At 41.7% G+C, this 25,470-nt stretch overlaps 1 protein-coding gene across 1 annotated transcript in view; it reads left to right on the plus strand.

Annotated features, from left to right (window-relative positions):
- Window positions 1–25,470, plus strand: part of carmil1 (capping protein regulator and myosin 1 linker 1) — a 66,685-nt gene that overhangs the window by 26,483 nt on the left and 14,732 nt on the right. Inside the window, exons 5-25 of the mRNA XM_028597370.1 lie at window positions 1,160–1,281; window positions 2,311–2,408; window positions 2,506–2,576; window positions 4,161–4,234; window positions 4,735–4,810; window positions 6,188–6,276; window positions 7,322–7,416; window positions 8,951–9,037; window positions 10,800–10,903; window positions 11,046–11,123; window positions 12,218–12,294; window positions 14,485–14,589; window positions 15,137–15,206; window positions 17,425–17,506; window positions 17,611–17,710; window positions 19,610–19,664; window positions 20,188–20,360; window positions 22,272–22,340; window positions 22,439–22,532; window positions 23,608–23,706; window positions 24,980–25,108. Coding sequence (XP_028453171.1) covers window positions 1,160–1,281; window positions 2,311–2,408; window positions 2,506–2,576; window positions 4,161–4,234; window positions 4,735–4,810; window positions 6,188–6,276; window positions 7,322–7,416; window positions 8,951–9,037; window positions 10,800–10,903; window positions 11,046–11,123; window positions 12,218–12,294; window positions 14,485–14,589; window positions 15,137–15,206; window positions 17,425–17,506; window positions 17,611–17,710; window positions 19,610–19,664; window positions 20,188–20,360; window positions 22,272–22,340; window positions 22,439–22,532; window positions 23,608–23,706; window positions 24,980–25,108 — 1,947 coding nt within the window. The remainder of the gene's footprint in view (window positions 1–1,159; window positions 1,282–2,310; window positions 2,409–2,505; window positions 2,577–4,160; window positions 4,235–4,734; window positions 4,811–6,187; window positions 6,277–7,321; window positions 7,417–8,950; window positions 9,038–10,799; window positions 10,904–11,045; window positions 11,124–12,217; window positions 12,295–14,484; window positions 14,590–15,136; window positions 15,207–17,424; window positions 17,507–17,610; window positions 17,711–19,609; window positions 19,665–20,187; window positions 20,361–22,271; window positions 22,341–22,438; window positions 22,533–23,607; window positions 23,707–24,979; window positions 25,109–25,470) is intronic.

Below are 25,470 nucleotides of genomic sequence, written 5' to 3' on the forward strand. Positions count from 1 at the left end.
TATTATTTTGGTTTGCTGTAAATAAGGGTTAACACAATTGTTACACTGCAATCTTGCAGTGTCTCCACAGTTGGCTTACTGGTGTCCTGGTTTTGCTTTTCTTTCAGACTGATCTCAATAAGTAGCGTATGTATGACACGCCAATTCGTATGCCATTTTGGCGTGGTATAAAGATGCATAATCGCTTTTTAGCGTGTTTATCAACGCCTTACATTACCCTGCGATAGCGTGTCAATTTACGCCATAGCGAGTAGTATGAAAGCCCAAAAATCTGCGTAGGGAGGTTGGTTAGGGGGGGTGGATGGGTCAAACAACACAGGACTTTCACCCAGGAGACCGGGGATCGTGTCACGAGTGTCACGTTTCCTAAACCCAACTGTCCCGTTCTTCTTTTCCTAACCCCAACTGTTCCATTCTTCTTTTCCTAAACCCAACAGTCCCGTTCTTCTTTTCCTAAACCCAACCCCGTTATTGTTTTCCTAAACCCAACAGTCCCGTTCTTCTTTTCCTAAACCCAACCCCGTTATTGTTTTCCTAAACCCAACTGTCCCGTTCTTCTTTTCCTAAACCCAACTGTCCCGTTCTTCTTTTCCTAAACCCAACTGTTCCATTCTTCTTTTCCTAAACCCAACAGTCCCGTTCTTCTTTTCCTAAACCCAACCCTGTTATTGTTTTCCTAAATCCAACCATCCAAAAAGCGATTATGCGTATTGATAACACGCCAAAATGGCATACCGATTGGCGTGTCACAAATATGCCACTTATTGAGGTCAGTCTGCAACCCGTCGGCTGTATACGGCGTAGACAGACACGCGGATAGCTCAAAATGCGTACAGATAACACCCATAGACACCTAGACGTAAACTTAAAGGCCGTAACAGACACTCAGAGATTTCTTTTTTGTGTTAGTTGAAAGACAATATCAGTAGAAAACTGCACTTCATAATGTAACTATCATTCTTTTTTTTGTTTTTTTAGTGCTGCCTTTTATAGTTAATTCAATGTTCAATTTGTTCAATCAAAGAATGTTGGAAATGAATGTTTTATTTTAGCAGAAGCCTGCAGAACTGAGTACGCTACTGTTTATTTATCGTAAGTAACATCTTTATCGCGTCCTTACATTTGGCGTTGCTTTGTGTGTATGTGTCGCCCCCTGCAGCTGGTGTTGGAGTATGAGCGCGGCCCGTGGAGCCTCCGGCTGGGCTCGGTGGAGGAAGTGGATGAGGTGATCGCTCACATCGGCTGCTGTCTGACCCGGATCTGCCCCGCCGGCTCCCCTGTGTAGGTAGCAGACAGGGAGCCCTTCAGGGGCTCCCAGAGGGCTTGGGCCGGAAAGGAAACTGTTTACGCTGTAGGTTTTACATTATATCACGCGAGCGCGTTAAAACGTGCTCCACGGGCAAATTATATTAATTTACACGCGCAGACATCGGTCTTGGCGCACCAATTCAACAACCGAGAGATGTACAGGCAGCTCTATATATGACATAATCCTGACATAAGAACATGTTTGGACTGTTGGTCAGACAAAACCACCAATTTGGCTCTGGGAACTTACGATGGCCATGTTCACAGTTTTTACACATTTCATAGACTTTTTAGATTCTTAATCGGTCATTAAAATGAGCAAATGAGCTTGGATAAGTTACCATTTGTTAATTGCAGTCCATTGCATTTAAAGCTATAGTGCGTAGTTTCTGTCGCCCCCCCATGAGGAATTCTAAGTAAAGACAACAAAAAAGCTGTCAAAAGCTAGAGACACATTCGATTAGCATGAAAACAGATCCCAGAGAACGGTCGACTCGCTAACCATTTGTTATTAACCCCAAGGTTCATTTTGCGCCAGAATTGTCCTTACGCAAAAAGTTACACACTAAAGTTTTAATATAATTAATAATTTGGCTTCTCGAACACTGATCCCCTGCTTCTTTTGTCTCTTCGGTTACACTTCACTTGCTCAGTTGCACTTTACTTGAAGGTATCTACATAAGAGTGACATGACACTATCATGAACGTGTCATAAATATTATAAACAGTCATAAACGTAAAGACATAACGCTTTAGTAAGTGTTATTCGGTTTTTGTCATGACAAGTTATGGTTAGGGTTAGAGTTAGGGTCCATGTGCATTGACTGTGTCATGACAGTGTCATGTCATTCTTATGTAGATACCTTCAAGTAAAGTGTTACCCTGTCTTCTCTCTGTGAAACACCCAGTTTCTCTTTCGGAGATTTAAGAAGTTCTTTTTTTTTTTGGTGTGTGTCTTCATCCCTCTTCTTCTTCTTCCTCCCCCCTCTCTCTGTAAGGAAGGAAGGTGATGAAGAAGCTGAGTCTGAAGCCTCCGGAGAGGACGGCGTCCCTCCAGGCCATCTGGGACGAACACAGCTCAGCCGATCAGGGACCCTGCGGTAAATCAGCCTCAAAGAGAAAAAAAAAAAATGACATCCTGGCAAATGTTTAAAAGTGCATTTAAGCGCTCAAAGGTGTTGTTTTGACTCTTTGCAGGCGGGTTTTCTCATCAGTACTGGTGTGTGTGTGACTACCTGGGCCTGCCGTACAGAGAGGAGGTCCAATGGGTCGGTGCTGTTGACTGAAATCATCATTCTTTTTTTTTTTTTTTTTGCTGCGTCTCTTTTCTCTTAAATCTATTCTTTATTGTCTTTGTATAAGTTTTTCTGTTTTCTGCCTTTTTGTTCCTAGTAAGATTTTTTTTATCTGCTGCTGTTATGGTCACTTTTTGTGGTTTTTATTCTTCTGCCTTTCTTTGCTCCTACCACTTCTTTCTTTGTCTGCTAAATGTGTGCTTGTTTTTCATATAATTATTCAACATTAATATGTCATTGTTTGGCCTTCTGCTGCTTCCTCTTGATAGTCTTTTTCATTTTGTCCTCCTATATTCCCTCTGCTTCTTGTTTTTTCTTCTGCTTTTTTTTTTCCTTCAACCTCTTCATCTTCCACGTCTTCCTCTTTTTCTTTTCTCATCTGTGACGGTACGTGTCCATATACGCGTTGTTTTCACCGCACCCCCCCCACACACTTCTCAGCATTGCACGCTAGTGGGCTTGCCCTCAGTTTCTCCTCACTGACCACTGACTCAGTTTCTCCTCACTGACCACTGACTCAGTTTCTCCTCACTGACCACTGACTCAGTTTCTCCTCACTGACCACTGACTCAGTTTCTCCTCACTGACCACTGACTCAGTTTCTCCTCACTGACCACTGACTCAGTTTCTCCTCACTGACCACTGACTCAGTTTCTCCTCACTGACCACTGACAAGCAAAGAAAACTCCAGGGCCACAACCTCCTGCAACCGCGAAGGCTGCACCCGATTGGACGATTGGTCGCTATGTCTTTCTGCTCCCGTATTTCCAAAACCGACCATAATGGTGGCTCGTTTGCAATACGATCTATTATTTTATAAAAATAGTTCACTAAGAAATAAGCTATGCAATTGCAACAACAAAGGTCGATTAAAAGCTATAGTGCGTAGTTTCTGTCGCCCCCATGAGGAATTCTAAGTAATGACACCAAAACTGTAGGCGCGTCCACATGATACAAGCCTTCCGTGATCGCAAACGCACCACCACCCCCCCTCCACACAGCTGTTAGTAGCCAAAGAGGACACGGAGGTCATTATCTTCACTCGAGTTTCTACGTGGGAAAGTCGCCAAACGCCACAATCTTCTGAACACAGTCATACTGAGAAATCCAGAGAGAGTTGTGTGGAGCTGATAGTCTTAATTAGCTTTATAGCATCTCATTTGGCAACGGCTTGAATGTACCAGACGTTCATTAATATCAAAAAGTTATGCACTAAAGTTTTAAAAGATTTTCATCAGCTTTTGAGAGGCGTCGAGCCGGCCGCTCCTCATTTGCATAAAGTTGCCTGGATTCTCCAAAGTCCCTGTGTGACGCTACCAGAATGCATTGAACGGGAAGCGTTGAAATGACTCTGACAATGGACGCACACCATGACTGTTTTGATTTTATTACTGCTAAGTTGTACCCTTCTTCCTCTGCTCTTCAAGCTGCATCGGTTTACCTCCATTTGTGTTTCAATTGTCTTTGTCCGTCAGAACATTTTTGTTTTGAGTTTAGCTCTGTAATGTACCTGAACACGCCATCGTGAAAACCATTTCCTCTCATGTTTAACCACAGGATGTAGACACCATCTATCTCACTCAGGACACCAGAGAGCTCAACCTGCAGGACTTCATTCACCTGGAGAACAGGTATGTACACTTCTATCGCCTAGAGCTCATCACAGAAAGTTTGTGGGACTCTGACTAGGGCTGCGCAATAAATCGTTTGTCATCGTCATGGCAAATTGAACTGCCGCAATAAACGTATCGCGAAAGACACTCAAGACTTTTTTTATTTCATCAATAGAAAACTGCACTTTAAAATGTAAATGTCATTCCTTTTTTTTTAGTGGGGCTTTTTTTTATTCAATTCAATGTTCACACACACAATGTGCACAATCACAGAAGGCTTGTATCATGTGGACACGCCGACAGTTTTGTCGTCATTACTTGGCATGGGGGCAACAGAAACTGCGCACTATAGCTTTAACGAGAGGAAACATTTTATTAGTGATTTTAATCAGCATTGTGTTTTATGGTTTATATTTTTATTTGTTAATGACATTACTTAGTGGCAATTTTTTTGAAGAAAAATGAAGTTCATTCTTATTATCACTCTGTGACGGCTGTATCTTGTCTTTTCTCTGTAGGGACCTGGTGGCGATCATCGCAGCTCTGGAGTACAACCAGTGGTTCACTAAACTCGGCACCAAAGACTTCAAACTGGTAACCCAAATTCTAATCACAATTATGTTGTTCAATATTGAAATCACGATTATTTAATACGATTACTCATTGACTTTTGGAAAGATTTGCATTTATTGAAGTTAAAAATCACTTGGTCTATATCCTTTGCGTTCCACTTCCAGGATTGCTCTAGTTGCATGTATTTTCCGTTTCCTTCCGCTTTCTTTGTGTTGGAATTTAAAATTCTGTGGCTTTATGTATATATATGTATATATATATATGTGTATATATATATATATGTGTATTATATATATATATATATATGTGTGTGTATATATATGTGTATATATATATATGTATGTGTATATATATATATATATATATATGTATGTGTATATGTATATATATATATGTATATGTATATATAGATATATAGATAGATATATATATATATGTGTATATGTGTATATATATATATGTGTATATATATGTATATGTATATGTATATGTATGTATATATATATATATATATATATATATACACACATACATACTACCGGCTAAATGTTTGGGGTCAATTATAGACCGAATACCAGCTGAGATCAGTTGCATTTGCGTTTTTTACCAGGGCAGCAGTTTTACATTATTTTAAAAGGGTTCTCCAGTGTTTTCTCAGTTAGCCTTTTAAAATGATATCAGATTAGTAAACAGAATGGGCCTTTGGAACATTGGATGAATGGTTGCTGATAATGGGCAATGTAGATATTGCATTAAAGATCAGCCACTTCTTTCTGCAACATTCAACCCTTTTGCAATTATGTAAGCACATAATGTAATCGGAAAACTGCTGCCCTGATTTAAAAAACAATACAACTGATCTCAGCTGGTATTCTGTCAGTAGTACCGGTCAAAAGTTTGGGGTCACTTAGAAATTTCCATTCCACTCCATTATAGACAGAATACCAGCAGAGATCAGTTGGATTGTTTTTTTTTAAATCAGGGCAGCAGTTTTCAGATTACATTATGTGCCTACATAAGACTCTAATCACTCCAACAAAAAATCACTGCCATACAAAATACGTTAATCTAGTTTTGTTTTTGCTTCTTCAAAATCTCACTCAGATCAAATGAAATTAAAGGCCCGGGCGCCTGGTTAGCTAACCTGGTAGAGCGCACACCCATATACAGAGACTTAGTCCTTGACGCAGCGGCCGCTGGTTCGGTTCCAACCTACGGCCCTCCTTTGCTGCATGTCTTTTCCCACTCTCTCTCCCCTTTCATGTCTAAGCTGTCCTATCAAAATAAAGGCCTAAACTGCCCAAAACATCTGTGTGTGTGTGTGTGTGTGTGTGTGTGTGTGTGTGTGTGTGTGTGTGTGTGTGTGTGTGTGTGTGTGTGTGTGTTTCTGCGCTCCAGGCGACAGATGTGTGCGACCAGATCCTCAGAGTGGTGGCTCGGTCTGGCCGGCTGGAGGAGCTTGTGCTCGACAACACTGGACTCAGAAGGTCAGAGGACAAATAGTCTATATCCACGACGTTCCACTTCCGGGATTGCTCCGTTGCCACCGGAAAATCCGCCAGATTTCACTTGTTTAGGCCGGATATCCGCTGCCTTGGGCTTCCATTGTGTTGGCATTCTAAACTCCGGTGGATTTGTGAGGACTATGGTTAACTGCTCCTCAGATCTCTGCAGGGTAAATCCAGACAGCTAGCTAGACTATCTGTCCAATCTGAGTTTTCTCTCACACGACTAAAACAACTTTTAAACCAACGTGACATCATGACTTCGCGTAAACATACACGCCCACTTTTCTTGAGCCAAGTGGCGTGTTATCTGTACGCATTTTGAGCTAGCCGCGTGTATGTCTACGCCGTATACGGCCGACGTAAACATACACGCCACTACACTACACCACTACACGCTACGGAGTAAATTCACACGCAATCGCAAGGTAATGTCAGTCAATGGAGGCCAAATGCCGTTGATAAACACGCTAAAAACGCGAGTATCCGTCTTGATACATACGCCACTTCACAAGATCAGTCTGTTTAAACGTACACATGTTCCGCCAAAACAAGTTCCTTCCAAGCCTATTTTTCTCCGGTGCTTAGCACCGCCCAAGACGATTCTGATTGGTTTAAAGAAATGGCAATAAACCCGAGCACGTTTTCCCTCCCATCCCCGAATGCTATGTGGTCTAGCCAGACCCTCCTCCAGTGCGCTTTGGAGGAGGGTCTGGCAAAGCGAGACTAGAGGACAAATAGAACCGATGTCCCGTGATTTTCAACTGATCAGCCCATACTAACGTTTGCATATTTATTTTTCCTGATTTGATTCCTACTTCTCTTCATCAAATGAGAGCATTAAACTTTGTTTGTGACCAGAACACGAAGTCCATGTGGGATATTGAATGCATGTGTGTTTGGTTTATCGATTGTGCGTGATGAAAGGTGAGAGGTTATCGCGTTTTGATCACATCACGTAACTCGCTAACCCCCCGGTGGTCACTGAACGTCTCACTGTGTTTCACGCTCTTTCTCTCCTCTTCAGTGATTTTGCTCAGAAATTGGCCAGCGCTCTGTCACACAACCCCGCCTGCACGCTGCACACACTCAGCCTGAGCAACAACTCACTGGAGGACAAAGGTTAGAACACGTGCCCCCCCCCCCCCCACACACACACACACGCACACACACATCCTGTACACTGTTTTTATTGTCTGGACAGGTTTTGGCGTGCAAAATGAGTCATATACATGTCCCTAAATACAAACCGGGGGAACTATTCTTCTTGATATGGCATATCATGTTTCTTCTACAGTGTTTACAAAATATAATTGATTGTATTAATTGTTATTTATATTAATATGAATTGATTCTCATTCACATAGTCTCTACTACAGACTGGGCATCATTCCCATTGACAAGCTGTTGTAGTTGTTACTGCTATCTGTCACAGAGAGCTCTCAGGTGTAGTCGCGCGCCCTCTGGTGGCCACGTTGGAGCCCGTCAGCTCGAAGATAAGATAGACTTTATTGATCTTACACTGGGGGAAGTTCCCTTGTTACAGCAGCTCCAAAAACATCCACACACATCAGAATAAGACAAATACACATTGAAGGGTGACTACTGTTTTTTTTTTTTTCAACCTGGAAAACCCTATTTTCCTATGTTTTTGTGTCCAAGTGACTGATGGGAACAACAATCTCTGACATTGGTCCAGTATTAAGCGAGATCGCTGCAGTCGGCGAAATAAGCTACAATGTAAGCTAAAAGGGAAATTGTGCAGCTTGTATTTACCTTCACAAAAGTGCTAGGTTTGCCACTGATTGTTGTTCCTATCAGTCATTTACACACAAAAAACATAGGAAAATAGGGTCCACGTTGATATCCCTTTAAACATAGGAAAAATATATAAAAAGGTATTCTGTGGGTTAGGGTTAATATGTGCACTATAAACACCTCTGCTGTATACAGACAGGTAAAACATTTACAGATGTACAGATTTACAGATTAGATATGGTGCGAATGAATAGAATTGACCTATTGCACAGTAGGGGGTGACTCAGGGTAATACATGAATAAATATGAAAACATAAAGTTCTCATCGACTGGGGCTGAGTACCTAATTTAATGCTTTTTAGGCACAGAGCAAATTGTATCGAGTATCCAAAAAACGCCTCATCATTCTATAAATCAAATCAAACTTTATTTATATAGCACTTTTCATACACACAAAGGTAGCACAAAGTGCTTTACATATAAAGATAAAACAAAAAACAAAGCAGCCACGCCCCACACACACACACACACACACACACACACACACACACGCACACACATATCCACAAGAAGAGCAGCAAATGAGTAAATCAATGTGAAACGTGGAATCAATGAAACCGCAACTAATAAAATCCAAACTTGAGGAAATGCTATCCTACAAAAACCTTGAGGAAACCTTTAGGAAACGCCTGAATGCCGAACCGAAAGGATCTAAGGATCTATAAGTACCTAAGGATTAATTCTCGTCATCGTCAGTGAGCCAATCAGCACGCAGCACGCTTCTACCAAGATCTAGTCATGTCTGTCTAACGCTACACGTCGTAGAAAAACTCAACGTTAAGCACAGATGGTACATTGGATACCCGATACCCAGCGCTAACAGTGCTACTTTCTGCAGGTGTTGCTGTTCTGAGTGCCCAACTTGCCAAACTGCCCATGGGCCTAAAGCACCTGAACCTCTCCAGGACCTCCATGTCTCCTAAAGGTGAGCACAGATAACGCAAAGATGTCACAAATTGTCATCATGATCCTGAATTGTTGTTTCAGGAGATTATGTTCAGGGGGTTTCCTCCCGATGTATTGGAAGCCTGGTGGCCCACCGGGACTAAAGGCCCAAAACGTACTGGACGCGATTTTTGACGCCCCTTCAATTGTGCTTCTATGGCGCACCGCGGGCATCACCGCAGAACCAGCAGTATTTTAGAAAAGGTCGATCTTTAGGCAAATGTTTTGTACGTCACATATACACCTACCAGCGGGGGCATATGACTTAAAACGTAAAACCTCTGTCAACCCTGCACACTTTTTTATCACGAAACAGATGATTGATTTTTTTCTTCTTTTTTGCAGTGACAGCGCAGGTCACTAAAAACATTACAAATATGTAGTTATAATATCAATTTTGATCCGGATTACATTATTACATAGAGTGTAACGGTTACTCTCTCCAAACATGTACTGCGGCTGCAGAAAAAAACAAAACAGCTTTGGTCATGCTGGCTCCTCATTTTGACGCTCCAAAATCGCCAATGACAAAAAATGCGTGTGTCAGACGCTTTCAGTGCATTTTGGGCCATAAAGGGTAACTACCGCTTTTTTTCAACCCTATTTTCCTATGTTTTTGTGACTGATGGGAACAACAATCTCTGACATTGGTCCAGTGTTAAGCAAGATCGCTGCAGTCACCAGCAGCGAAACAAGCTACAATGTAAGTTAATAGGGTAATTGTCCAGCTTGTATTTCATATTTTAAGTGTCTGACAACATTATGGAAAGGATTTCTAAGGAGGTCGACCTTTCTGTTAAAGAGTAAGATCCTTTTTTTAAACATAAAGACATCCGCAAAATTGCATTCGCTAAACCCACCAGACTCCATGTAAATAAACTGTTATTTTATCATCGTAAAATACACTTCATTCATAGACGACAGAAACAAAATAAAACTGTGAAAAGCCATTTTGGGTCATCCTTCCACTTTTCCAACCATCACAACTCTAGTTTAGGTTGAAATAAACACATAGTTTACTGATTTACTTGTGACAACATGTTGGCTCTATACACATTTAAAGTATTGCTTTTTTTAAACGGAGTCTGGTGGGTTTAGCGCTAGCGACTTCAGAGATGTTTCTGGTTAAACAGAAAGGTCTCAGAGATTTTAAAGGTCTATCTCTGAAGGGATCCTTTCCATAATGTTGTCAGACACTTAGAATATTAATCTGAGTCTGTCAGTGGCAAAACAAGCCCTTTAGGTAAGGTAAATACAAGCTGGACAATTGTCCTATTAACTTACATTGTAGCTTGTTTCTCCTCTGCCGACTGCAGCGATCTCGCTTAATACTGGACCAATGTCAGAGATTGTTGTTCCCATCAGTCACTTAGATACAAAAACATAGCAAAATATAGTCTAGGTTGAAAAAAAACGGTAGTTACCCTTTAAATCTCTGCGATTTGTTTTTTTTCAAATGTATTTTTTGGACGTTTTTTAAAGTACAGTTACAGTGGGGCGGCCCGATTGGACACTTAGACGTCATATTTTCAAATCTCCAGTTAGCTTTAAGCACTGACTTAATGTAGGGCCCTATGGAATCTGTCTTTTAGCTTTTTTTAAATTCACATTTTTTGCGATTGCAGTCCATGATTCTGTCATCACAGCCAGGCCCAAGTCAGAAAAAACAAAAAAAAAGACACTTGCTACGGGGCTGAAGAACTTTTCTGGGAGGGAACCCTGATCTCTGTTGTTTCTTGCAGGCGTGAACAGCCTCTGTCAGGCTCTGTGTGCCAACCCGGCCGTCGCCACCTCCCTCACACACCTCGACCTGTCGGGCAACTCGCTCCGAGGGGACGACATGCCGGTACGCTTTCCACCCTCCACTGCCGTCCCGTGCAACTTCAGGACAAACTCTGCAACCCCCACAGCTTATTAAAGCTTCTAACAGTACAAAACCTTCTTTTTGAAATGACAGCAGCGATGTATTTGTGTGTTTTTTGTTTTAGAACCTGCACAGCTTCCTGAGTCACCTGAACTGCCTGGAGACTCTGGATCTGTCCAACAGCGACTGCTCTCTGGAGCAGGTACTGGAAAAGCAGCTCATGCACAAAACTAGAGCTCCAAAGATAAATCGATCACTTGATTAGTTGTCAACTATTAAAAATAAAATTCGGTTTAAGTGACAATTCTCTGATTGCAGCTTTTTAAATGTGAGTATTTTCTAGTCTCTTAACTCCTCTGTGACAGTGACGGAATATATTTAAGTTGTGGACAAAACTAGTGCTGTCAGTTAAACGCGTTATTAACAGCGTTAACGCAAACCCATTTTAATGGCGTAGATTTTTTGTATCGCGAGATTAACGTTCTTTTTGGCCTAGCAAACTTTGTAGTTTTTTTTCACATGCTGTTGCAACAACTAGTAACGTTAGAAAAACTACAACACCACACCGGATCTAGCTAGACCGGAAACTAAACAACAGGCACGCCGCACAAAAGAGTAGCAGGCTAACGTTACGTTTTGAGTGGATGGCGAGCGTGAGACGCCGAAAAGGATTCTGATTCTGAATGGAAAGTTCACTTTTAAAAAGTTGCCAAATGGTTCCATTGACAAGACCAAAGTGTTCTGTGTGTTTTGTCGTTGTGAACTGAAGTCTGAAATACAACTTGATGGCCGAGCACACCGCTGATGGCCGAGCACCCAGCTGATGGCAATTCTCCACCCCCCATTAAAATGAGAAAAAACTGGGGACCTTTAAAATAGATAAAAATGTGCGATTAATTGTGATAAATTAAAATAACTATGACATTACTGCGATTAAACATTTTAATCGTTTGACAGCACTAGACAAAACATCTTGGGCTTTGGAGATTTTTCTTACATTTTAGAGACCACACAACTAATCGGTGAATCAAGAAAAATAACCACAGATTAATGGACTTTGAAGTTGGCTGAAGTTAGGAACTTTTAAAAATATGGAATACAATTTGCATATACAGCCTCTTTCCAATAACCAATGCAAGTTTTCTGCGTCTGCACTTCTAACCTATATCAGAGTAAAGTAAATAATACCGTGTTTGTATTTCTGTGGATGTTTTTGTACAGTTTGTTACAGCCTTTTTTTTTTTTTTTTTTTTTTTTTTTTTTTTTTTTGCTGAAGTTGAGTTTTCTGTTTTTCAGGTGTGTGCGTCTCTGCTCAGAGGATCTCTGAAGCATCTCTCCGTCCTTAACCTGTCCAAGTCAGTCTTCTCTCACAGGTCAGAGATTAAACATCACGCCCATCCTTCTAACCGCAGACAACTCCTGAACAGATATATTACAGACTACGTTACAGTCTGTCTGATTTTGGACTGGCAGATTACTTCTCCCAACAAATACCACTATTAAATAAGTTTAAAGGTACACTGTGTAGGAATTTCTCCCATCGGTGACATTGTAGGCCTATTTTGCATTCAAACGAATAGTGCTCTCCAGCGCCTCGCTTTTTCAAATGCGTGTTGCAACTACGGTATCTCCTTCTCCGTTTCAGCTGATTTCAGTCACGTGATGCTGGCTCTGAACGAAAACACGTTGTGGATTAGCTAGACAGGTAGGCTAGTGCTTTATGTCCCTCTCAGAGATTTCAGTTTTTAGCCTTCTTGGACTTGCCCTTCCAATGTAAAGATATGATATGAGATATGAAATTCTTCGCTTACGACGATAAGTCAGATCATTGGCAGAGGTCATTTTACACCAATGAGGACATATTTATGAATGAAAACATTGATTTTAGCTAATAAAAATACTTAAAACACAACACAGTGTACCATTAAATGTACATTTAACATCACTAACAGTTTGCGATGTACAGTAGTCATTGTGAACAGGGCTTGAAATTAACACCTGCCAACCCAACCCAAGCTACTAGCCATTGGCCGGTGATGATTGAAACAAACTCTTCGTCAGTTTGAATCGGCAGGCTGCAGGAACGATGCGACGGGTCAGCGTTGCCCGATTAGTCTGTTTTCCGCCAAGAAATCTGGGCGGGCTTTAATCTGTAATCTTTATCTGGCAACACCGTGTCGTGACGTGTCAAACAACCGTTGGCTACGTGTTTTGGGATTGATTGCGAGCTAAACGGTAAAACGGAGAAAATGTACAGAACGGCGCAAAACAAACCAGAGGGGCTGAAATAAAGTAGTGAAGTGAGTTAGGGAAGAAAAAAAAAAAACTAACGTGGAGATATTTTTTGGGGGTTAAGAAACCAAAAGAGGAAGACTGCAGACACGGGGCGATGAAGAGTTTGTACGCAAATACCGAGCAGCCGACCTTTTTAAGTCACATGTGTCGATCTCAAGGCCTGAGGGCCAAATCCGGCCCCTCGCAGGTTTTGATTCCGCCCCGCATTTCAATTTAGGTTCACTATAAATTGAGGCCCACCTAGTTTTTGTCGCTTTTTCCGGTGGTTTATGCGTTGTGTTTTTTTCAATGCTTTAGGCACTTAACATTTAACGTTTTGGATGCTTTACTCAATGTTTTGCCACTTTTTCAGAAGTTTTGGGCACTTTTTACAATGTTTTTGCCACTTTTTCAGACAATTTTGATGCTTTTTTTTCTGCCTTTTTTCAGCATTTTTTCTGCCTTTTTTAAACTTTTTTGGCGTTTTCTTCAACGTATTTGTGTCTGGCTGAGGAGACTTTTTTGCCGACTGTTTTGGGGCTTTATGAGGCCAAAACTGTAAGTGAGAAGACTACAGTATATGAGACATGCAATAATACAGTCAAAATATTTGACTTTTTCCTCTTAAATAAAAGCATGACAATAAACTCTGCATGTCTGGTCCTTGATGTGATTCTCAGTTTCCAGTGTGGCCCTCTGGGAAACTGAGTTTGACGCCCCTGTTTTAAGGTGTTTCTACATGATTGTTTAGAAAATAAATGTTTTTTTAAACATTTTAATGTATATCTGCCGCCCAAATAAAAACAATTTAAAGAAAAATTGATGTTTAAAGGTGCTGACAAAATTTGAACATCGACAACTTCTCATCCCCCTTTCCGCTAAAGCTCAAAACGGTCTCCTTAGCCCCTCCCCCCACAAGGGAGAATGAATGCGTGTACATGAGCAGTGATTGACACGTAGACACCCCCCCCGATTGGTGCATCTGAACAGGGAGAGGAATTGCACTACAGGCTGGAGGTGGTGCCAGAGGAACTGGATTTCTTTTTAAATTATGTGCTTCAATGTAGTTCTACTGGAACATAGGGGCAGTTTCAGCAAATATGACAGTATAGTTAATATGTATTTATAATCTGTTTTATTTTCCCTGGAAAAAGAAATGTGGCTAGTGGAAAATCTGATCCAGCTGGTAACTTTGAAACTCTACTAGCCATGTCGGCTGGTTCACTTTAAAGCCCTGATTGTGAATGCATATAACTGATTTGAACACGTCTCTCCTCACATCCACACAGGAAGTGTAAAGAAATCCCATCGTCCTTTAAGCAGTTCTTCAGCAGCGCTCTGGCTCTGAGCTCAGTCAGTCTGTCGGGAACCAGGCTGCCTCTGGAGGCTCTGAAGTAAGAAAATAGCCACCGAAACCTGCAGACGCACAGCAGTTCACTTCCTGTAGGCCAACAACACAATCAGAGAAAGAGTCGGTGTGATGGATTGGTACACATGAACTGTGCGAACGTTGCATTTTTTCTTCTTCTAATTTTGGCTTGTAGCTTTTGGGAATAATAACCGTCATACTGTCCTTTGCTGCTTTTTCCCATTCATAACTGGTTATATTTATAGCGTGCAGAGTAGTAGTAATAGTAATAGTACAGCAGATAGCTACTAGCAGAACATGTTCAATAGAGAGAGAGAGGGCTTCTTTAAGGAGTTGCCTTATTGCATCAACGTTCAAGTCTTACGTGGAGAAATCCATTAAAGACGAGGACACAGAATAATTTTTCTGCTTAAGTTGGAGGAGAGAGACATGAAAAACAACGCAGCCACAGTCTGAGTAACAGGAATTATGTTTTGTTCTACCTTTTTAGTTTTTTAAAAATATCTAATAGCTCAAGCAATGCCATTGTTTTCTGTAAGCTGCTGTTGAACTGACTTCTTTTGTGTCTGCAGAGCGTTGTTGTTGGGACTCGGCTGCAACCCGAACCTCAGTGACGTGTCTCTGGATCTCAGCTGCTGTGAGGTAGAACTGTTTTCAACCTTAAAAGGTAACTACCGTTGTTTTTTTTTCAACCTGGACCCTATGTTCCTATGTATTTGTGTCTAAGTGACTGATGGGAACAACAATCTCTGACGTTGGTCCAGTATTAAGCGAGATCGCTGCAGTCGGCAGCGGCGAAACAAGCTACGATGTTAAGTTAATAGGGTAATTGTCCACATTGTAATATATTTACCTTACCTACAAGTGCTCGTTTTGCCGCTGACACGCTCAGATTAATATTCTAAGTGTCTGACAACATTATGGAAAGGATCCCTTCAGAGATAGAGCTTTAAAACCTCTGAGACCTTTCTGTTTAACTAGAACCAGATCTGAATTCGCTAGCGCTTAACCCACCAGACTCCATTTAAAAAAGCAATACCTTTAGCGTGTGTAGAGCCAACATGTTTTCACATGTAAATTAGTAAACTGTGTGTTTATTTCAACCAAAACTAGAGTTGTGATGGTTGGAAAAGTGGAAAGACGACCCAAAACGGCTTTTCATAGTTTTATTTAGTTTCTGTCGACTTTGAATGAAGTTTATTTTACGATGGTAAAAATACAGTTTATTTACATGGAGTCTGGTGGGTTTTTTATGTTTAAAAAAAGGATCTTCCTCTTTAACAGAAAGGTCAACCTCCTTAGAAATCCTTTCCATAATGTTGTCAGACACTTCGAATATTAATCTGAGTCTGTGAGCGGCAAAAACAGCACTTTTGTGAACGTAAATACAAGCTGGAAATTGTCCTATTAACTTAACATCGTAGCTTGTTTCGCCGCTGCTGACTGCAGCGATCTCGCTAAATACTGGACCAACGTCAGAGATTGTTGTTCTCATTAGTCACTTAGACACAAAAAGATAGGAACATAGTGTCCAGGTTGAAAAAAAGGGGTAGTAACCCTTTAATGCCCAGTTTAGACTAAAGATTCGAGACACAAAGGACACGAGACGGCGTATCGTCTTCATAGCAACAACTCTCTGTACTTCCATTTTAACTTCTAGCTTTTCAGGCTTTTTTCTGGCTGGATATACTTTGTAGCGTCTTTAAAATAGAATAGAATGCTTCATTGTCATTGCAAGTTTACATACAGCGACATTTTCCTGTCTCTCATAAAAGAAAATCTGTTCTAATTCACACATTCACATACTCACACATTACAATTAGGGCTGGGCAATATATATCAATTTTATATTGTTATCGTGATATGAGACTGGATATCGTCTTAGTGTTATCTGTCCCTGGTTTTAATGGCTGGATTACAGGAAAGTGATGTCATTTTTTGAATTTACCAGACCAGCTTTTATATTATTTGCCTTTACCCACTTAGTTATTATATACACATTAATGATGATTATTTATTGGAAATCTCACTGTGTAAATATTTTTTTGTAAGCACCAATTGTCATCCCTACAAGATCGACGCAATATCGATATTGAGGTATTTGGTCAACGATATCGTGATATTTGATTTCTCCATATCGCCCAGCTCTAATTAAAATACAAAAATAGCTGTTAAAAGAGGTAAAAATGTAAGATAAATTGCTCTAAGATAAAGTTCTTATGTGAAAATATGAATAAGGATAGTGAGAGTGAGATACCTGCTACACTTCGCATCGCCAGACCTTCCCCCACAGCGCTGTGGAGGAGGGTCTGGCTAGTCCACACAGCATTCAGGGATGGGAGAAAAACGTGCTCTGGTTTATTGGCATTTCTTTAAACCAATCATAATCGTCTTGGGGCGGAGCTAAGCGCTGCTTGTTTTGGTGGAACTTGTGTAACGTTCAAAGTTTGTTTTAGTTGTGCAACAGAAAACTCAGATTGGACAGATAGTCTAGCTAGCTGTCTGGATTTACCCTGCAGAGATCTGAGGAGCAGTTAACCATAGTCCTCAGAAATCCACCGGAGGTTAGAACGCCAACACAAAGGAAGAGGAAGGTGACGGACATCCGGCCTAAAAGAGGTGCATCCGGCAGATTTTTCGGCAGCACTGGAGCAATCCCAGAAGTGGAACATTGTGGATATAGATTCAGACCGCTGCAACTTTTCCCTGCAGTGTTTTAAAAAGGTTTTGTCTCTTTGCAAATCTTCGGTTCTAAACTGGGCTTTTCACAATTTAACCCCGTTTTTGAACACACTGTCGGTGCAAAACACCAACAGATTATCGAGCAGCATATTGAGATCTGACTTTTTTTTACTCTCAGCTGCGTTCAGGAGGCTCTCAGATCCTGGAGGGTTGTGTGGCTGAGATTCCCAACATCTCCAGTCTAGACATCTCTGACAACGGTGAGGACTAGTTTTACATTTGGGAACATTTACGAATGGCGCTCTGTTGACTTTGATTGCAGCCCGTTCAACGTTTATGTGCTGCTTTTTTTTTCCCCCATCAGGTCTGGACATGGATCTGACCACCCTGCTGGTCTGGCTGGCCAAGAACCGCTCCATCAGACACCTTGCACTGGGCAAAAACTTCAACAACATCAAGTCCAAGTGGGTGACAAACGAACCAGGGCTGCACAATGTATTGTTTATTTATCTTCATCGCGATATCAGCTGGCCCAATAAACACATCGCGAAAGGCTGCGACATATCGCTAAAGACCCTCATAGCCCGACCCAAGCTCATGGCGTGAAGCGCCTGGCACAGGTGCGTTTAGGGGTGTGTACTGTTGTGGAAAATCTCTTTGGTGTTCGATGATGAAGCTGGAGAATAAGTTTGTCTGACAAGCTGGAGTTCTCTAAGTTATTTTCTTTATTCTTTTGCAAAAGAAGGAGACAGTTTAACAGACCGACAAGCAATCTGAGAAAGTGTGTCAGTGAACAAAGAAACTTCAGGGTTTTTATAGCTGAGCATGAGATGGGAGGGACTGTTTTCCTGCCGACACTGCTTCTTTAACTGCTGAGTCTTGAGCTTTTTGTGGAAGGCTTCTTCAGGTTGCAGAAAACCTCCTCATGTAGAGCTGAGCCCTGAGGCTTTCTGTGGGAGGTTTCCTCTAGTTGCGGAAAACATATTCAGCCCTCTGCTTCATGTAGAGTGTGCATGAGGGAGACAGAGGGGGCCGCATAGGCTTGCATGACAGATACAGGAGAAGCTATGATCACTTTTTTAGAATAATAGAGTACTATACTAAATCTTTATTACTGATATATTATATAAAAACAGTAAATATTGTATAGTATAAAGTTAATATATATAAAATGATGAGAATATAAAAAACATGGAGTAATGGATAAAATATGAAAGAAATATCACACATCAGTCAACAGACAGATAAATCCACTTTTTCTAGTTTAACGGTGAAAAAAAGGGTCCGTGCTCCAGGCGCATGGTTCAAAAGGGTTGTACTTAGTGTCTTAATTAATTCATAGGTGTGTTTTGGGCGTAACATGCAATAAACCAATCAGAGGGTCATCTCCCATTCCCTTTAAAAGCCAGGCGTGTTTGGACCTTGGAGCATTGCTATTATGATGGCAGATTTGCTGAGCAGAAAGGAGAGATTTTCAGGAGAAGAAACTGATCTGCTTGTGGGTGAAGTGAAAGTGCGCGAGCAGATCATATCATAATACTATTTCACATTGTAATATTTTTATTTATATTTATATTTGTCTTTTGCATGTTTGTATGCCGCTGCCTGTCCCTGTGTGTGTAACAAGCACAGTGTGCACGCACATTTTACTAATGCGCTGTTAAAATAACAATGAAATGCTGCGTTATTGACTTTAGACCAGGTTTTTGTTGGTCAATGGCACGATCACTTCCCGCTGCCTCGATGATAGCACTACGCCCAGAATGCACCCGAACACACATCCCTGAAAGACCAGCACGCCCGTGGGCGCACAAATGGGCGCAGGTGCATCTGCTATTTAAAGGATGTGGGCGCTGGACGGGAAATTAACGACTGCGTCGGTCTTAAACTAGCAAAGACACCTGCGTTGGGCTTTGCGCTGCGCCGGGTGCAAGATAGGGCCCTAGGAGATTGTTTGTTAGTTGAAAGAAAATATCAGCAGAAAACTGCACTTTATAATGTCATTCTTTTTTTTTATTGGTGCCAATTTTATTTTAAATTCAATGTACAGTTTGTTTAATAAAAGAATGTTGGAAATTACTTCATTTCTTTTAAATTCAATTTGTTGTATTTTAGCAGAATACTGAAAAGCAGTTTGTTTATCACGAGTAATATGGTTATCGCGGTGTTCAACAACGTGATTGCATATTATCCTGATATTGTGCAGCCCTAAAACAAAGGAAGAAAAGTCTTCCAGCCTTAATGAATGACATAATCTTAATCATGCATCTGTTTGGTGCCATATACATTTAAAAATTGAATTACTCAATACATTGGTTTGCCACTTAATCACATAAGTGTATGTTGACTATTTCTTTCTCCAGAAATGTGTCTCAGGTCCTGGACAACCTGGTTCACATGATTCAAGAGGAGGAATCGGTGAGTGAAACTTAAAACATCCCATCATGTCAAAAAAAAAGAAATGTCTTTAAGGTTCTTTCTCGTAACTTTTTTTTTTTTCCTACCCGTCTCTTTCCGTGTGCGTCTTCTTCCTTCTTTCACCTCTCTTATCCATGATTTTTGGGCATTTATTTTACAATGAAGCGTGCATTTGACACTTTGTTTAAAAGGATTCAATCGGCACTTCATCATATTACTATAGTCAGTTAAAATACACAATCACGGAAGGCTTGTTTCATGTGGACGTGCCAACAGTGTTGTTGTCATTACTTAGAATTCCTCATGGGGGCGACAGAAACTACGCACTGTAGCTTTAAAAAGGAAATTAAAAAAAATTAAAAAACACATTTTGGAGCATCATATTTGTAGAATGCCATAGATTTGGGAATCTTATGTTTTTATTTTTATTTGGACTCATGTTTAATGTCAGTTTTAAATGTGGACCCCCAGGATCTCATGGGGGATCCTAAAATAAATTAAACTGAACAACCTGCCGTTGCAGCCGCTGACCTCGCTGTCCCTGGCTGACGCCAAGCTGAAGACGGACCTCTCCATCGTCCTCAACGCTCTGGGCAGCAACACCTCGCTGACCAAACTGGACATCAGTGGGAATGCCATGGGAGACATGGGGGCCAAGATGCTGGCCAAAGCCCTGCAGATCAACACCAAACTCAGGTGAGCAAGGAGACAGGATTGTCTTGCACGGAAAAGGGCTCATATTATGCTTTTTGGCTTTTCCCCTTTCCTTTATCGTGTTATATCTTTTTTGTGCATGTAATAGGCTTCCAAAGTAAAAAGGCCAAAGTCCCCCCCCAAAGGGACTTACCATCTCCAACAGAAAACACTGTTCACCAACTACTCCAAACAGCTCTATTGTAGTCCAGCCTTTACTTCAGAAACAAACGTGGGTCACTTTGTAACACACGTTATAATGCTCACCTAGCTGCTAGCGTAGCACGCCCTCATACTCTGCTTCTGACTGGCTAGTAGTCCTTACCGAGCTACTGTCAGGGCACGCCCTCATACTCTGCTTCTGACTGGCTAGTAGTCCTTACCTAGGTACTGTCAGGGCACGCCCTCATACTCTGCTTCTGACTGGCTAGTAGTCCTTACCTAGGTACTGCACAAGTGCGACTCCCAAAAAAGATGTAACAGAAGTGAGATGTCTCACTCTGTAGCTAAAACAGAGAGCTCAACACACAGGGTGAAAAGAGGAGCTGCAGAAATACTACAAAAATATGGTGTTTTTCGAAAATGAAACCATGTAAACCTATTCCGATGTAACCCCTAAATATAATTGTAAACCTGAAAATTAGCATAATATGAGTACTTTAAGAAACCTTCATTTTGGGAGCTGTTAAAGCCGTGTGACTTTCAGAGGGAACTGTTAGAAAACGTCTGCAAAGTGATCTCTGTCTGGATCTGAGACAAGTATTTACTCATGTATTCTGTTCGCTTGAAATGTCAGCATGTACTGCATGTAATTTACTCATTGTTTCCTCTTATTTCACTCCTGCTATTATTGCTCTCAACAGCGGCATCTCGTAACCCGTTCTCCTTTGTGCTACGTTTTGTTGCTAATCGTTTTGCTTCTGTGCTGTGTCCTGTTGTGTGCTAAGTTTTGCTTGGCTTGTGTTGTCTTTCTTTCTTGTTGATTTATATTTGAAAAAGCCTTTTTTTAACATCTAGGCAAGGGGACTACAGATGAAAAATAGCCTTTTGGCTAATTCTGGCATTTTTAACCCTTATACATCATGCATTTTTATTAATATGCACTGAAAAAAGTGAATTGAATCCGAACAGAAGAGAAGAAACATCGGCCCAGCTCCCTCTGGCTAAAGTCCTCCATTACTGATATTAGGGATGATGGGTAGAAAGAGGACTACAATATCCTTCTCAAGTTAATGTAGCGTGAACGGATTTAAAAATTTGAATAAATAGGAAGTGGAAAATACGTAGCTTTTTCTTTCTTTTAAGTTTCTGAAAGATCATGCTATGAGTAACACACAAAAAGGAAAAGGGAAAAAAAGGAAAAAAAAATTCCTAATTTAAACCCTGCTGTTGTCCTTGGGTCAAATTTGACCCGTTTTCAAAAAGTTTCTATATCAGAAATTTGGGTTTTCTTTTGACAATTTGGTCGAAAGAAAACCCAAATTTCTGATATAGAAACTTTGGCTTGGATGGTTCCGTACAATGCTCTTCACAAGTACATTAAATGATCAGCTCGCTACTTTCATTGAATTTGAGTGTTTTAGTCAATTTTATAGCATTTGGAGAGAAGAAATTGATAAAAGAACGTCAGAAAAAGCGGCTAAAAAATCGGAACAAACATCAGAAAAAGTGACAAAAAAACTAAAACATCAAAACAGTGTCAAAAAAGACGACCAAAACATGGAACAAAAGTTAAAAGTTTTACACAGAAAAGCAAAGTTGCACGTCAGATTTACATTTACCACATGGTAACAGTTCCAGTCTGTGGCCAAGACCAAAGTTCTCCATTCCCAACATTCCCATTTTTTGTAAATATAATAAGAACACATTGGGTTAAATGTTTTTTTAATCTCCGTGGTTGGTGCCTGTGTGCAGGACGATAGTGTGGGACAGAAACAACATCAGCCCTCAGGGTCTGCAAGACGTCGCTGCTGCTTTGGAGAAGTAAGTATGAGGCCGTCCGGTAAGGTAACATGTAAGAGGCGGGGGTTGTTGCATGCTGACTCTGTACTAGCATTGATTCTTATTTACTATTTTCTCAGGAACTACACCATTCGTTTCATGCCCATACCCATCATGGATGCTGCTCAGGCGCTGAAGGCGAGCCCAGAGAAGACAGAGGACGCCTTACTAAAGGTTGTCATCCTGTTTTTTGTTTTTAAAGAGTACTCAATCTTTCCTCTATGTTGATTTTGTAGTGGCGGCCCGCCATGGCAAAATTTCTGCCGCCACGGTATCAGAAATAGGGCAGGCGCATAATGTACTATAGTTGTTGTTCGGACAGACCTGCCCCCACTGCTAAAAAAAATCCGAAAGGAAACACCGGTACTCCATAGCCTCCACTGTATTGCGTTAAAAGTAGGGCTGTCAATTGAATATAATATTTAGTTGCAACTAACTCGCACATTTTTATTTGTTCTATATGTACTTTAAAAGGGATATTTTTCAATTTTGAAATGTTAAAGTTGTATTTGAGACTTGACTCTGGTGGTAACTCTGTTCACATCGACAGTACACTTTATTCCCGTGGAGAGAACCATCTGAAAAGGCTTTGAAGCTCAACTTGCCATTCAAAAGACCCTTTCCTTTATCCATTTCTGCTCAAGAAAGTTTCTTTTTCTTTCTTTTTTGGGGTCTTGAGCTTGAAATCTTTTTAATGATCACTGATATAAATTAAAATGTAAGTAATAAAGCCTGTTAGTCAGAATGGGAAGTCTGTCTTTAGATTAAGTACGTGGCCCTTAAAACAAACCGCCTTTTATTTGAGTCAGTATCAGGTTTAACCTCCAAAGCGTTAATCGCGCATCAAAAACATTAGTGGCATTTGCGCTAACTTGTTATTATCGCGTTACTTTTGTAAGCCCTAATTAAGCGTATTGAAATGTTATCCAAAATCACATTTCTGAAAGTCATTTTAAGAGGTGAATTTGAGTTTGAGGAGTGTTTTGTGGGAACCAATTGGTGGGATTGCTGTGGACGAAGTACACACAGCAATATGTAGGGATACCATCCATCTAATTTAAATAGCTCACGTTACTGTATTGTGTGAACAGTAGGCTTAATATTTGAATGAGGCTTTTTCTTAAGCGGGGTACAAATGTTCCACCAAAACAACTTCCTTCGTGAGATTATTTAGGAGAGCCACCGTCACTGCGTCCGGAGCTTAGCTTAGACCATTGTGATTGGTTTAAAGGAATGTTTTGTGACCCAGATGGAGCAGTACCTGCTGAGGAACCATGAGACGCGGAAATACCTGCAGGAGCAGGCGTACAGGCTGCAGCAGGGAATAGTCACCACCACCACGCAGCAGGCAAGGGCACACACACACACACACACACACACACACACACACACACACACACACACAGGGAATAGTCACCACCACCACCACGCAGCAGGCAGGGGCACACACACACACACACACAGGGAATAGTCACCACCACGCAGCAGGCAAGGGCACACACACACACACACACACACACACACACACACACACACACACAGGAATAGTCACCACCACCACCACGCAGCAGGCAGGGGCACACACACACACACACACAGGGAATAGTCACCACCACGCAGCAGGCAAGGGCACACACACACACACACACACACAGGGAATAGTCACCACCACCACGCAGCAGACAGGGACACACACACACACACACACACACAGGGAATAGTGACCACCACCACGCAGCAGGCAGGCACACACACACACACACACACACACACACACAGGGAATAGTCACCACGCAGCAGGCAGGCACACACACACACACACACAGGGAATAGTCACCACGCAGCAGGCACACACACACACACACACACACACACACACACACACACACACACACACACACACACACACACACACACACACACACACAGGAATAGTCACCACCACCACGCAGCAGGCAGGGCACACACACACACACACACACACACACACACACACACACACACACACACACACACACTCAGGGAATAGTCACCACCACCACCACCACGCAGCAGGCAGACGCGCACACACACACACACACACACACACACACACACACACACACACACACACACACACACACACACACACACACACACAGGGAATAGTCACCACCACCACGCAGCAGGCAGGGACACACACACACACACACACACACAGGGAATAGTGACCACCACCACACAGCAGGCAGGCACACACACACAGACACACACACACACACACACACAGGGAATAGTCACCACGCAGCAGGCAGGCGCACACACACACACACACACACACACACACACACACACTCAGGGAATAGTCACCACCACCACCACGCAGCAGGCAGACGCACACACACACACACACACACACACACACACACACAGGGAACAGTCACCACCATTACGCAGCAGGCAGAGACACACACACAAACTCACACACAGGGAATAGTCACCACCACCACACAGTAGCCAGGCACACACACACACACACACACACACACACACACTCACTCACTTACTCACACTAAACTAGCAGCCCTTTTGATTTGAGTCTTGTTGTTTGTCGGCTGACCCCTAACCTCTCTGTGACGCAGATGATGGACAGGATGTGTGTAAAGGTGCAGGACCACCTGAACTCTCTGAGGTTCACAGAGACCAGCTCCATCCAGGAGGACATGAAGGCCGCAGGGAACCTAATGAAAGACGCCAGGAACTCCAAGAGAGTAAGAAGACATGATTCGCGGAAACGAGACCATGTTTAAAGTGGAACTTTTATGCTTTTCCGTATTTTCCTGTTATATCTATAATGTCAAATGGCCAAAGTTGGTAATTTCTTGACATTACTGCAGGAACATGTCCGGTTGTGAGACTCGCGGACATTTCAGAAAACACGCTGGCCAATCAGAGCAGACTGGGCATTTTCAGGGGGTGGGGGGTGGGGGAGCTTAAAGAGACAGGCGGTCCGTCTCATACAGAGGGTGAATACAGGTGCAGCAGCCATGGGCAGTATGAGAAAAAATAATACATTTTTTTAACATTAAAGCATGTAAACATGTTCTAGTAGAATCACAGAATTACAAGTATG

This window comes from Perca flavescens, chromosome 14, assembly GCF_004354835.1.
Source record: "Perca flavescens isolate YP-PL-M2 chromosome 14, PFLA_1.0, whole genome shotgun sequence".
Taxonomy (NCBI): domain Eukaryota; kingdom Metazoa; phylum Chordata; class Actinopteri; order Perciformes; family Percidae; genus Perca; species Perca flavescens.